At 41.7% G+C, this 14768-nt stretch overlaps 1 protein-coding gene across 1 annotated transcript in view; it reads left to right on the top strand.

The window, feature by feature from the left end:
• The window catches only part of LOC124550721 (serine/arginine repetitive matrix protein 1-like), a 116465-nt gene that overhangs the window by 10930 nt on the left and 90767 nt on the right, over positions 1–14768 (top strand). The window contains exons 3-4 of the mRNA XM_047125442.1: positions 935–1170; positions 5117–5305. Coding sequence (XP_046981398.1) covers positions 935–1170; positions 5117–5305 — 425 coding nt within the window. The remainder of the gene's footprint in view (positions 1–934; positions 1171–5116; positions 5306–14768) is intronic.

The following is a 14768-nucleotide window of genomic DNA, read 5'->3' on the forward strand; positions in this document are numbered from 1 at the left end:
GAGCTGAAATAGCAGTGTATGGAGTACTGAGAATTCGTAGACATGCTTGTCTCAGATAACCGGCAACGATTACCTCACAAGTTGTGGACTGGAATAATTGTACAGTCTTAGAAAATTGGAGCTTATTTGCTTCCATCCTGTTTGAATGATGGACCTCAGGTGGTATTTATTCGGGACATTCTGGCATGTTATTGGTGGCGGTATCATGGTGCCGTATACCATTTGGATGTTAATGCCTGTGAGCATCAGAACGACTCATACGTATGTCGTTGGAATGAGAAAAGGTGGGGGAGAGGAAGCCCTGTTACATATCGCTACTGAAAACCCCTGATAAATAGCCAGTATATAGATACGAAGTTTGACACATTGAATGGAAATAGAGCTTACATCACTTTCCTTGAATACGAAAAATAAGCTAGAAATCTCACTGGTGTGTACCGCCAGTTAAGGTAGAAATAGCTCTTGCTACTGTAGTGTATACGCACAATAAGTGAAATGTGGTTCTTGCTATCCGTGTTACAAATTTTAACCCTTAGGTTTGGTAAACGCAGCGTGTCGGTTGGGTAAAATACCGTATTATTCACACGTGATTTTGGAGTTGTAGCGATGGTTATGCAGAACAAAGGTGAAAAAGTAATTCTAAAGAAAGTTATGTCCCAGTTTCTTTCCCATGTAAGCCCTGTATAACGTTGTGTACAATTTCTTATGACCTCATCAGAGAGTGGATTTCCAATTATAACTAACCCTTGGAGTGAAGCTCTTATGGTGTCTAGTGCGTAGGGTATGTGTGTTGCCAGGGCCCGTTTTCTTCCCTGTCTCGAACCAACCACAGCACGTGCTAAGTCTTTAATTCAGCTTGTGTGTAGCTGGAGAAGAAGCCTTACCTCTTCTCGTGGCGTGTAGTGCGTTGTACGCGTGTTTCTGGTGGCGGCAGGTGGAGGAGTCGACGCTGCGTCAGCGGCTGGGCGCGGGGCGGCGCGACTCGGCGGCGCAGATCACGTCGGTGTCGCCGCCCACCGAGACACAGGAGACGTCGCCGCCCACGACGGCGGGCCGGCGCCGGCGCTCCTCGCTGGCCCAGCTGACCGACATCTTGCGCGAGTGGGGCGGCGGCAGCTCGCACGGATCCCGCTCGCTGAGAGGCTCCAGCCACAAGGACCCACTCACCAGGTGGCCGGCCCCCCACTCTGATTATCCAACTGCTCAACTCGCCACCACCCTCCACATTCCTCTTGTCTTACTCCCTGAATGAGAAGGATGGTTCCAACTAGCGCAGCATCACGACTCCATCCACCACGACCCGCTCACCAGGTTCCCACCCAGTTTGCCTGCCCAATCCCTCAATTCAATGCTGATCCTACCACATTCGTCTTGTGTTACACTCACCCTGGGTAAGTGGGGTGGTTACAGTCAGCTCAGCTACATGGCTCCAGTCACAAGGACCTACTCACCATGACGCCCCCCCCCCACTCTGAGTGCACAACTCCTCAACTCACCACCAGTCTTATCTCATTCCTCCTGTCTTACTCCCATCCTGAATGACTGGGGTGGTTACAGCTGGTACAGCTGTATGACTATATCCACAACAACCCACCCACCTGGTTCCCACGCAATCTGCCTGCCCAACACCTCAACTCACCACCAGTCTTATCACATTACTCTTGTCTTACACCCATCCTGAAAGACTGGGGTCGTTACAGCTAGTAAAGCTGTATGACTCCATCCACAACAACCCACTCACCAGTTTCCCACCCACTCTGCCTACCCCAACCGTCACCGCTCCTGTCACATTCCTCTTGGATAAGTGGGGTGGCTACACCCAGCTACATGGCTCCAGTCACAAGGTGCTGTTCACCAGGTGGCCCCCCACTCTGACTGCAAAAAAATGTTAAAATGTGTGTGAAATCTTATGGGACTGAACTGGTAAGGTCATCAGTCCCAAAGCTTACACACAACCTAACCTAAATTATCCTAAGGACAAACACACACACCCATGACCGAGGGAGGACTTCAACCTCCGCCGGGACCAGCTGCACAGTCCATGACTGCAGCGCCCTAGACCGCTCGGCTAATCCCGCCTGGCATCTGACTGCAGTATTCTTCAACTCACCACCAGCCCTATAACATTCCTCTTGCCTTACACTCATCCTGAATGAGAGGGGTGGCTGCAGTTAGCACACCTGCACAGCACCAACCAATAGGACCCACTCATTAGGTGGCCCTCACTCTGACTGCCAAACTTCTCTACTCTCCATCACTCTCACCACATTCCCCTTCTCTTACACTAAGTATTTGTGTGTAGGACGGTGGTGGCCAACACAGCGACGAAATCATCTGTCTATGATATTAACTAAGCTCCCATTTATGTCTTCTTCAGGAGTATCGAATGCAGATTCAGTCGCTCACTCTCTGGTCTCCAACCCAACCGTTTGAGTCCACAGGCTGCAACTTCTCCACTGTCGTTCTTTGTGCACAGCTGGTGTGCGCAAAATTATTTTTCCACTTATAGCGATATAATGCTCTAAACGCTTGATCTTAGAAGAGTTTGGTGATTTGTGATAGTTTGTTTTAGTCTCAGTACACAGTCAGGCATGTATTTCTCCTATGCTTCGAACTATTATATGAAGCAATGTTTCTGGATACATGTAAAAGCATTTTTCTTTTTATAACTTTAGGAAGGCTACGGATTTGTATCGCAGTGCTCGTAATTGTGCTTCACTAGGAATGTGACAAAAATTTGCTTTGAATTAATTCCATTGACTTTATATTTGGGTCTATGTTAATACCGAAATTCAATTAGTTCTATAGCGTTTCTGTTCGCATCTAGAATAAAGCCGAAATTCAATCTCAATGTGTGCTGTGTGATCTGAAGAATGAATATGATCAAAAGTTTTAATTTTTGTATAAAATATCTTTATCTTGTTAGCATATACATCTGATGTATCAGACTTGTTCCTTTGCTGCATATGAACCCAATGTGTTTCTTGAAGATCAATGTAATATCAATTTTTATATTCCATTTGCTAACTTTTACCATCACTTGTGGGGAGCAAGCTATTGTCAGTATGTTTGTCAATTACCAAAGCATATTTTACGGCGCGAACCTAGGAAAACCAGTCCCAATACGTCGAACATAAAAAAACCTACTAAAGTTTATTCTTGTCCCCGCAAACTCTGTTGACTATTGCTTCCAAGCAATCTATTAATGCCATCGACGCCCATCTCAGTATGAAATATTATCTCATTTACTATCACTCCACTGAAAACTTTCCCCTGCTGTCAGAAACAGTAGCAGCAGGGCTGCATATCGAAAGGAGATTGTACATTTCGTCTCATAAGGATTACTATTCACTTCATAGGATGTGGTGTGGTTTTTACAAAGTCCTCAGCTAATCCACCATATTTTACTGTGGGATATACTTCCATGATATTTTCCAGAGTCTGCCCAAATGTTCTGTAGTCACAAGTTCGGCTGTTCACACATAACAAGGCCTTGCATCTTATGGTTGACTGGGCATGGGTATTTGAAACCTTGGAGTGCTTTTCTCACATTGTATCCTTCTGCCTCCACTTGTTCTTCTGTATCAACGTATTCTTGTACTTCGCCATGTTCTTCTGCCATGGCATATCCTTCTGTAAATTTTTTGCTTCACAAATTCTTAAGTCCCAGCTGGACTTACGTCCTTCGCTCACCCGCCCCCACCCACCCTATCCCCGCCACATATCCCTCATATTTGAAGTACCATTTCACCTCAATGTACCTTTATAACTCAACATACCCTTGAATATCAATGTATCGTATTATTTCTTTTGGATTTTCGTTACCAGCTTTTATGTCACCTCGTTGCTTCTGTCGAACTGTATCATGGGAAGCAAGAAAGAGATGTTGGTTTTTTTTGCCAGTATCATCGTTCTATAACACAAACTGCACGCAATTATTAACTGGGTTCTTTATTCATAAACAAAGAGCTACTTAGCTTAAGCTCCCATGTGCTGTGGTACAAGCTCTCCTATATAGTCTACTTTAGCCTCACTGCTGGTGAAGTCTGCTATGTTCACTATAAGGTTGCTATATGCTACCTGTCTCTGTGCTAGAGGCTAATTCTGCAGCTCTGAGTCGGTGACACGCTGGAACTCACTAGGTGCAACAGGCTTGAACTAGCTCGAACTAACTGAACTAACTGACCCTTTGGTCCATGGCGACCAAGAAGGTTTTGGGTGCGCGTTTCCAGGGAGTCTTGCATCGGCCTCTATCGATACTCTCGTAACCTCTATGCCGCATGGTGTGATGGCGCCAGGATACACCAGCACAATTTCAATATATCCACATATCTCCAATTACCCTTATGCGTCAATTTGTCCTTCTGCCAGGCCATATCCTTCTGCCATTTCATGTCTTTCCATATTCTTCTGCCTTCACATATTAATCCAGCTCAACATAGCCTTCCACCTTCATACAGCACCGCAGATCAAGTTATCCTTCCTATTTAACATTTCTTTCTGCCTCGCAGTATTGTTCTGGCTTGCAGTATAGTTCCAGTTTGATGCATCCTTTGGCTAAAAACATTCCACTAAGACATATCCTTTTGCACCAAGGTATCCATCTGCGTCAATGTACTCTTCCATCTCCATATTCCTGCAGCTGAAACGTAACATTTTTGCTCGCTGTATGGTTCTCCAAAGGCTTATCCTGCTGTACGCCTCTGCCTTGATATATCCTTCCATCATGATGCATACGTCAAGCTCTTCATTATCTCTCCAGTCCGAAATTACTCACAGTATCCTTCCAGTATGAAGTGGCTTTGTGGCTTTTAGTGTCCTTCCAGCTTATAATATCCTTTTGACACAAAGTATCTTTCTGGGTACAAGCGACTTTCTAGCTCGAAATACACTACACCTCACATATCTTACTGTCTCAACGGATTTTCCTGTGTAGCAGTAAACTTCACTTACTGCATGTTGTTCATTAGCTCCATGTGACTATGTGGTTCGACTCAAATGCGCAACCCATTAAGTGGGGAGTGCAGTTGCTTTTACCATCGCAGTGGATGATTACATTACTTAAGATTAAGTCCATACTGTGTACGTAACGCGACGTGACGTGGTGTTGGCACAGTCGGCGGGAGACGCTGGCGGACCTGGCCAAGTCGCTGCCCTGGGGGCGCTCCTCCACGACGACGTCGGCGCCGCCCCCGGAGACGCACACCTCGTCAGGCTTCGGCTTCCGCAAGAGGCGAGAGTCCTCGGCGGACGCCACGCTCACTGGCCGCAAGCGCAGGGACTCCTCCGCCATCTCTGACCTCAGGTGAGACACACAGACTCACTAAACCTCTCGTCAGAGTTATTTTCTTCTAATCCATTAATTTAACTTCACACTTTGCCAAACACTCCTCCAGCTGTTAACTATCCTGTTTCTTTCTTCTGCTATCCATTTTCTTTCCTATTTTTTGGAGCTTCATGTTTCCAAACGCTTCCCACTCTTAATCGTGTTTTGTCTTCAATTCCTTGCTTATTTTTGCCACTTTCTTATAAGCTTTCATGAAATTCCCTAAGCCAGTTGGGTTTTCCGTTTAATTTTACAGCATACTGTACAACCTTTCTTGACAGTCTGCTATGATATATTTTTCGGATGTGCCTACGGAACATTCAATGTTATAGTCACATTCTCCATTAGATAATTATTGAACATGTAATCTCCACTGTTTTCTGAGCCTTGTAGCATCAGATAATCACATAGTGTAGTTTGCCAGAATTGAATATTGTTCGTTTCAGGCAGGATATCAAGAATGCATCTGACTCATCGATGAGGATTAAAGTGTGAGTTAACCTAAAAAAAAAGCAGAACATATTTTGATGATATATTACCATAAATGTCTACAAATATATTCATCTATATCTTCAATTCTCTCTACACTATATTATAGCTCATCTGATCGAATATATTTAACTGAAGATGTCAGAATATTCCTTACAACAAAGCAAATCCAGCGTTTTTTAAATTCGTTTGCAAAAGTTTCTGTATCAAAGTTTGTATTATATAATAGTAGTTGTTCTTCAAACCTCCCTTTTTAAAATTTCCAAAATGTGTCTTTTCTGTTCAGCTAATTCAGCAACTTGTTTCTATTTGTTTTTGACAGCTCTTGTTATTGCATCAGCGCCACCCACTATAAATAGTTGTGCTCCTAATTTAGGAAACAATAAGTAACGTAACTCATCAGTTTTATTTAACCCAGAACCTTCTTTTTTATATGCCTTTTATTCAGTAACCTTTTTCTAAAGAGTAACGCGTAAGGTTAAGATCAATGACATATACTTCCTTCAATTATTTTATGTTTATCAGCTGCCTTATTTTTTTACCTGTAGGAGTAATATTATGTTTAAACTAAGTGTGCTCCTTTACGTATTACTATTTCTTACTTTTGCTCCTAGTTTGAAATTTCTTTTTCCTTTCATAATTTCTTTGCCAGCTGTTGCAGCTATGTTTTCACCATCTGAAAACTTAATTGTACATTCTTTCTTTTAAATTAAGTCTAAAATTTTAGATACTTCAAACCCATATTCCAAATATTTTTGCGCACTTTAAGCAATAAATGCTGTTTTTATTCACCTTGCAATGAGTTAATGCCTTGAGTCCCTTAACTAAACTTTTCCAAGTTAGTACCTGGAAAACAATAAATGTAGCCAAGATGATTAACTTAAAAAGAAAATATTTATTCATCCAGTCACCTATTTCCTTACCATGTTTCTCTGATTTCCACAAAGCATGTGGAAATTTAATTGTTCAAGTTTAATCAAAAACCGTATTAAATATGAAATACCTTTCAGATTGTTGATGATGAAAGAGCCGAATTCCTTTGTCAATATTTTCATACATCCCACATTTTCATTCTGACTATTGTTATTGCCAGTCATTTACTCAACATCAGTAACCATCCATTTACTAATATATCAAATTAAATTCAGTTTGTACTTTTGAATACTTCTTTCAGTTTTCTTTTGATACTGATTTTCTTTTTGGTCTTTTTTTCATTTCATCCCAGGTCATACTAAAATATTTATTCAGTTTAAGGCCTTACAAGACCTGATTATATTACTATTTGCATCATCATGACGATAAATTTAATGTGTATTCAGTGCAGTTCCTTTATGACATTTCTGTTCTTCTGCATTTAAACATTAAATAGTATATGTTCTAAGAGTTTACTGAACAATTTGTAACCAAACAACCTTTATCTTCAACAAAAAGCATTCCGTTTTAATTTCACTTGTGCATGAATAATGTAAGGTTTTTATGCATTCCTTTCTTAATGCAATTGTGTAATCTTCAGATGATTCACGCATTCTGATACTTAGGACTTAGACATTTAGTTTCTTTTCTTTTAAGTCAAAAGCTGACATTGGAGTTTCTTCTAGTTATGAACCAAAACGTCCTTCATTAGTACCAACACATGATAAAGTCCAAGATTTTATAATGTGTGTAATTGCTGAGATTGATGAAACTATCAATTGTAATAGAACTAAAGAAACTGCAATATCATGTCAAACAAAGCGATTTTATACACCATATCAATGTCTGAAATCGAAACCAATTAATTTAAGTCACATGCAATATAGTTGATATAAATTAAGATGGGAAAATTATATTTCTGCAGAACAGAACATCTTTTCATTTCTTTACTGTTTTAATACAATTAGCTTTACTGTGTCATTAGCAGAATATAGCATAAATAACAATGAGATAAACAGAAAAAGAATCAAGTTCTCTATCTGTCAGAATTTCCTGGAGGATCCTTGAAAGACTGTAAAGAAATGATGAGGGAAATTGTTTTAATTGTGTCTTTTATGCAGCTGGCTACTTTCTTCAGCGATGGTCAGATGTTAATGATGCTAGAGTTTAAATAAAATAGTCTTTGAGCACAAGGAAAATTTTAGCAGGTGGCGTGGATGTTTGTGTTCCAATTGTGGGATAAGAAAATGAATATGAAATTGAATTAGAGAAATAAAACTTATTAATTCGATAATGGCAATATCGTTTTATAACTGACATATACAAAAAAGTGTTCGAATGGGTGGAAAACAAAAGAATTTCAAAATTAATATTGCAAATTATTAATTTCAATACAATTTTATGTAGCTTACTGAACATTTGTAATTTCCCAGACAAACTGGAAGCGTAATCAAATTGCTGACTGAACACTATCTGTACATGTTAAACTTCATAATATATAAAATGTAATTTGAATATTGTCTGGAGAATACTGAAGAACATGAAGCTGCTGAATTCTAAATTGTTGAAACAAATTATGGAAGGAAACATAACTGTATTCTGATGAGAGAAATAAATGTAATGGTGAAAAAAATAAATGAAAATACCTTAAAATTGGCAAATTTTAGTCTGGTTCTCATGAGGTATATGAGAAAGATATGAAGAATGAGAAGTATATGGTTTAAGCTGAATTTTCTTAAGATGTTAACTAATTTCACATTTATTTATTCCTTGATATTATATTTTGATGTTACCTATTCCCTCCTGATTTGGACCCTACTTCATATCTGGTACTGGAATATAATAAACTGGCTGATTTTTAGTAATTGTTTATTTTTGTGTGACCTCTTTCAGGCAAGTATTTTTGAAGATTCAAAAAAAGGTATGAAATATTGTTTAATTAAACTTAAACTTATCTGTACTTTCAATTTTATATGTTTTCCATGAGCTCCAAAATTTAAATATTGTTTCAAGTAATTATTATGTAGGCTTAAGGGATCACTTTCAAACAAAACAAAGAGAGATTTTAATGTATTCTTGAAGTCCTATGATACATTTTATGGTAAATAATTGTAATGCCTGAAGTACCACAAACAACTGAGCAACACAAGTAATCCACTGTCTGCATAAAATATACTGGGAGTAAACTACACTCTGTGAACTTAGTGGTAGAAATGGGAAGCAGGGGATTCTGACCTGAAAACTTAATTGAAAATGACTGATATCAGTGTCTAACAGATAGATTTTTGGTCTCTAAGGTCATTACTGACATATGTGATTACATACAATTTCAAGTCTATCACAATAGAGAACAATGTTTGCAATTATCTCATTGTCAATTGATGTTAAATCCTAACTTACCTCCCACCGTGTGGCACAACATGACAATCTTCGTAATTAATTGGCGTTCTCTCATTTCTATATACATCCATGTTTTTTCGCATCAGATACACTGCTCAGTATGTTGTTTCAAGTCAAAATTCATGTTTGCAACAAAGATACTGCAGTTCATACTTGAGACTATGTTGAGTGTTTATTTACTGCATTAAAATGGATGTATTCGATGTAGATGCAAAACGTTAAGATGTAATGACATGAAATATCAGTAAAAACTATTCTGACACACTGAACTTGCAATTTAATGAATACATTGTGACAAATGAAAATTATTGTGAGAACAATACTTGAGCCACCTTTTTCCTCAGTTTATGGGATCGCTCTAACTTTGTTGACACCAGTGCCTACCAATTTAAATTGTGTATTACAGCACTGAGGATGGTCACTAAGTGACCGAAAATCGATTTTGCGGTTAATAAAACAAAAAAAATACGACCAATGCTTTCTCTCCTTCTAAGTATATCCATTATCTGGTCGTGGTGCACAGGACACTCCATGGAGTCGCCAATCAATACCTTTTTCTCCTCTTCTTCAGCAGTCGCCTTAACCATTAGGCTGTCCAAGCACGTCTCCAAGCCCGATTAAACCGTCTGTATCACTGATATTCCCGCCTATACTTTCAAAACAACATCTATAGGTATTTCCACATGGTGTGTGGAAGTAGCTTCACTGTGGAAAACCAAAACTTGGGAATAGCAATTCAAAGGAAAGTGTTTAGTGGAATGTCTTAGCTTATCATGTCATACAGATCTCGCGTCCGTCGGCCGTCGTAATTTAATATATTATTATTGTTGTTATTATTTTTTGAATGTTGCCGACTTACGTGGTGGGCCTTAATAAAAATGATATTTCATTTAATTTTGATTTTACGATTAAATGCTTTCCTGAAGTTCTCCTTTTTCACAATATTAATTTCAAAGTATTTGTTACGTTAATGAATGTTAGACTCGCTGAATCTTAAAACATGAGCATATAAGTTGAACAATGTAATAAACTTTTCATATTAATTTCCTCGGCTAGTCAGTTCACTTTAAAGCAAAAGATCTTTAGTTATTAATTAAAATTGCGGCCCACACACGCGCGAAACTATTTTTCTTTCCTCCGTTAACCATTGTATTGTAGTCGGAGCCCTGGCTCTGGCTCTCGGCTATGGTACTGAAAATAAGAATCTTGAAGCTACGTATTTCTGCAACTTCGTGCGGCTGTGGAGAAAAATTAATATTATGTTAATAGCGGGCGAGTATTTCGCTTCCGCTAATTTCACAAGTTAATATCGCCACGTAATGGCGTCGTTGGCTGCATCGGCCGCTGCGATTGTTGAACTGTAAATTGTTTGAATGTAGGTTAATTCAAGGAAGGCGTACATGAAATCGGGATCACCTCTTACAAATTAAAAGTGCACAATAATATTAAATCAGTATATTATATGCTTAACTCATACAAATATGCTTACATTTGCCGGCACTCGCAAGATGTCCGTCTGTACATCATCAAGACAAGTGAAGAAATCGACTAAAAAAATTAACAAAAGAGCGTATCTTGTCGTCTCTTTCGATCATTTTGTCATGAATTATTTCTTTGCATTGCATTTCCTTGCATTTCTCGACAGAGAAATTATTGTTTTACGGCTACATGATAAAAATATACACTCCTGGTAATTGAAATAAGAACACCGTGAATTCATTGTCCCAGGAAGGGGAAACTTTATTGACACATTCCTGGTGTCAGATACATCACATGATCACACTGACAGAACCACAGGCACACAGACACAGGCAACAGAGCATGGACAATGTCGGCACTAGTACAGTGTATATCCACCTTTCGCAGCAATGCAGGCTGCTATTCTCCCATGGAGACGATCGTAGAGATGCTGGATGTAGTCCTGTGAAACCGCTTGCCATGCCATTTCCACCTGGCGCCTCAGTTGGACCAGCGTTCGTGCTGGACGTGCAGACCGCGTGAGACGACGCTTCATCCAGTCCCAAACATGCTCAATGGGGGACAGATCCGGAGATCTTGCTGCCCAGGGTAGTTGACTTACACCTTCTAGAGCACGTTGGGTGGCACGGGATACAAGCGGACGTGCATTGTCCTGTTGGAACAGCAAGTTCCCTTGCCGGTCTAGGAATGGTAGAACGATGGGTTCGATGACGGTTTGGATGTACCGTGCACTATTCAGTGTCCCCTCGACGATCACCAGTGGTGTACGGCCAGTGTAGGAGATCGCTCCCCACATCATGATGCCGGGTGTTGGCCCTGTGTGCCTCGGTCGTATGCAGTCCTGATTGTGGCGCTCACCTGCACGGCGCCAAACACGCATACGACCATCATTGGCACCAAGGCAGAAGCGACTCTCATCGCTGAAGACGACACGTCTCCATTCGTCCCTCCATTCGCGCCTGTCGCGACACCACTGGAGGCGGGCTGCACGATGTTGGGGCGTGAGCGGAAGACGGCCTAACGGTGTGCGGGACCGTAGCCCAGCTTCATGGAGACGGTTGCGAATGGTCCTCGCCGATACCCCAGGAGCAACAGTGTCCCTAATTTGCTGGGAAGTGGCGGTGCGGTCCCCTACGGCACTGCGTAGGATCCTACGGTCTTGGCGTGCATCCGTGCGTCGCTGCGGTCCGGTCCCAGGTCGACGGGCACGTGCACCTTCCGCCGACCACTGGCGACAACATCGATGTACTGTGGAGACCTCACGCCCCACGTGTTGAGCAATTCGGCGGTACGTCCACCCGGCCTCCCGCATGCCCACTGTACGCCCTCGCTCAAAGTCCGTCAACTGCACATACGGTTCACGTCCACGCTGTCGCGGCATGCTACCAGTGTTAAAGACTGCGATGGAGCCCCGTATGCCACGGCAAACTGGCTGACACTGACGGCGGCGGTGCACAAATGCTGCGCAGCTAGCGCCATTCGACGGCCAACACCGCGGTTCCTGGAGTGTCCGCTGTGCCGTGCGTGTGATCATTGCTTGTACAGCCCTCTCGCAGTGTCCGGAGCAAGTATGGTGGGTCTGACACGCCGGTGTCAATGTGTTCTTTTTTCCATTTCCAGGAGTGTATATGCGTGTGTAAGTAATCCTTACTCAGCTCTTCTCACTCACTAATAGGTGTAAAAAACCATCATGGCTGCCACTAATCAACCAACATACCCAGAATGTTTTTAGATATGAGACTAAAAGAAATAATTTTCAGCTATCATTGGTTTCACACCCTTGCCATCCCCTCAATTAGGAGTGCTAGGCATATGTGGCCACCAGTGGTTTTCAAATACTAATAAATATTTGGTAGCCGGCCGGAGTGGCCGTGCGGTTCTTGGCGCTACAGTCTGGAACCGAGCGACCGCTATGGTCACAGGTTCGAATCCTGCCTCGGGAATGGATGTGTGTGATGTTCTTAGGTTAGTTAGGTTTAATTCTAAGTTCTAGGCGACTGATGACCTCAGAAGTTAAGTCGCATAGTGCTCAGAGCCGTTTTTACATATTTGGTTTAAACTGCCGTGCACACTCAAGGCTTACATGTTCTGTGTCACTCATCTTGACATCTACACTTCTCTATCAACCACCCACTCATTACTCACGCACGCTTTGGCGATTCCCATAAGAGTTTGGGCAACCTGTGCGCATTCGCACACACGAAGGTCAACGGCTGGGTAGCCTTTAACTATATATATACGAAGACAGTAACTTGTTCTCGAAAGAACAGTTACTGTTGATGACCGTGCAGCTTTTTTCTGGAATAAATGATGACTAACTGAAAACCTCAGCTGCCGACAGATGTTGATATACCTTGATGTGGACAGCTGAAAATGTGTGTCCCGACCGGGAACAAGTTACTGTCTTCGTATATATATACGAGAGTTAAAGGCTACCCAGCCATTGACCTTCGTCTGTGCGAATGCGCACAGGTTGCCCAAACTCTTACGGGATTTGCCAAAGCGTGCGCGAGTAATGAGTGGATGGGCAAATGTCTATAAGGTACAATGCATATCTAGTATTGTGAACAGTTGGGAATCTGAGTCTCATGGGAAGCGTGCAAGGGATAAGTCCCTGCAGTCGCGCTATTCATCTGTGTCCTCGGTGGCTCAGATGGATAGAGCGTCTACCATGTAAGCAGGAGATCCCGGGTGCGAGTCCCGGTCGGGGCACACATTTTCAGCTGTCCACATCGAGGTATATCAACAACACCTGTCGGCAGCTGAGGTTTTCAGTTAGTCATCATTTATTCCCATATGACGTGGTACCAGGAGACGGTTACTGTAGGGGTAAAAACCCCTAGCACGCCTATCTGTGGGGCACATATAGTAATGGGAAAATAGTGACATGCAAGCTTAGCTCTGTAATGCCTGGTAGAATTCCAACAAAACTTGGTGCACATATGACCAAGTGCCAGGAAGCGGTTACCAATGGGGTAAGACACCCCTAACAACCCTGTCTGGGGGTCAGAGGGGGAGAGTAATGACCTGTAAGCATTACTGTGAAATTCCTGGAGCAATATCAATCACGCTAGATACTTTTATTACTGTCTGGAAAATTGATATTATGGGGGAAAATAACTGTAGCACTCTAGCCCAGTCAACAAGAACCAAAAACGTCGAACAGACGAAACATCGCTGATTTTTGTATAGTGGTAGGGTGGAGTGTCATGAACAATATGTTAAAAATCTCCGCCAGTGGCGTGTCAGCGTAGGGTGAGATGTTTGGCATTTAAAAGTCACTTTTTTACAATTGCAAAGCTTTACAGTGCACTGTCAACGACAGACAGCAGCAAGTTGCCACGTTTACCTGTCCAGTACCTCATCCACCAACACTAAAAATCTCGCTGACATCATTACATTTACGTATTATACGTTTTTCAGCTTTTGATTATAGGAACAGATTTTACACAAAATCTCACATAACAACTGCAAATAGGTGCTCATTTAATAAAATGGACATAATTCAACTATGTAAAGATTAACTCAGTCACGTTATTTGGTCTACCCATGTAGCAGACTTGTTTAAGAAATGTTCGGTAGATTTAGCGTGTCTGCAAAACGAAAAGTGAACTGCGTCGTGGCGAGGAAAGTTGTCTATCCCACAATAGCGCTACAGTTGCCGTACATGATGGCTAAGAATAAGTTTCTCCCATAGCAGTGTACAACAGTGTATAGAGATTTCCGAAGATTCTGCCCACAACGCTTTCTTGTTTTACTATTATTAATAACTCGTACCTATATTCCAAGTAGTGTTAACTCGCGCGTCTCTTCACTGCATCGCCAGTGACTGACAAGGGGTGCCGCCAGAGGTCGGCATAACTTTGTGAAGTATTCTTCAGTTGATTTTTGTGACAAATTGGACAGATAGAGTGGGAAATCACCCACTTGTATTTCAATTTGTAGACCTACGGAGAAGGGAATTGCACAAGCACAATCCAGCAAGCTACCTATCCTCACACATCTACACTCCATCAGTCCCCCTCCACTCACTTACACCCCCAGAAAACAATTTAGCCCTTAATAGTCTCTATTGCGCTTAGACGTGGTACATGCATATCAGATTTGTTCTTAATCCTTTTAGTAAAAAGACAAACATTAATTTTATACCAGTAAAACACTA

The sequence above is a fragment of the Schistocerca americana genome, chromosome 9, assembly GCF_021461395.2.
Source record: "Schistocerca americana isolate TAMUIC-IGC-003095 chromosome 9, iqSchAmer2.1, whole genome shotgun sequence".
NCBI classification, from domain to species: Eukaryota; Metazoa; Arthropoda; class Insecta; order Orthoptera; family Acrididae; genus Schistocerca; species Schistocerca americana.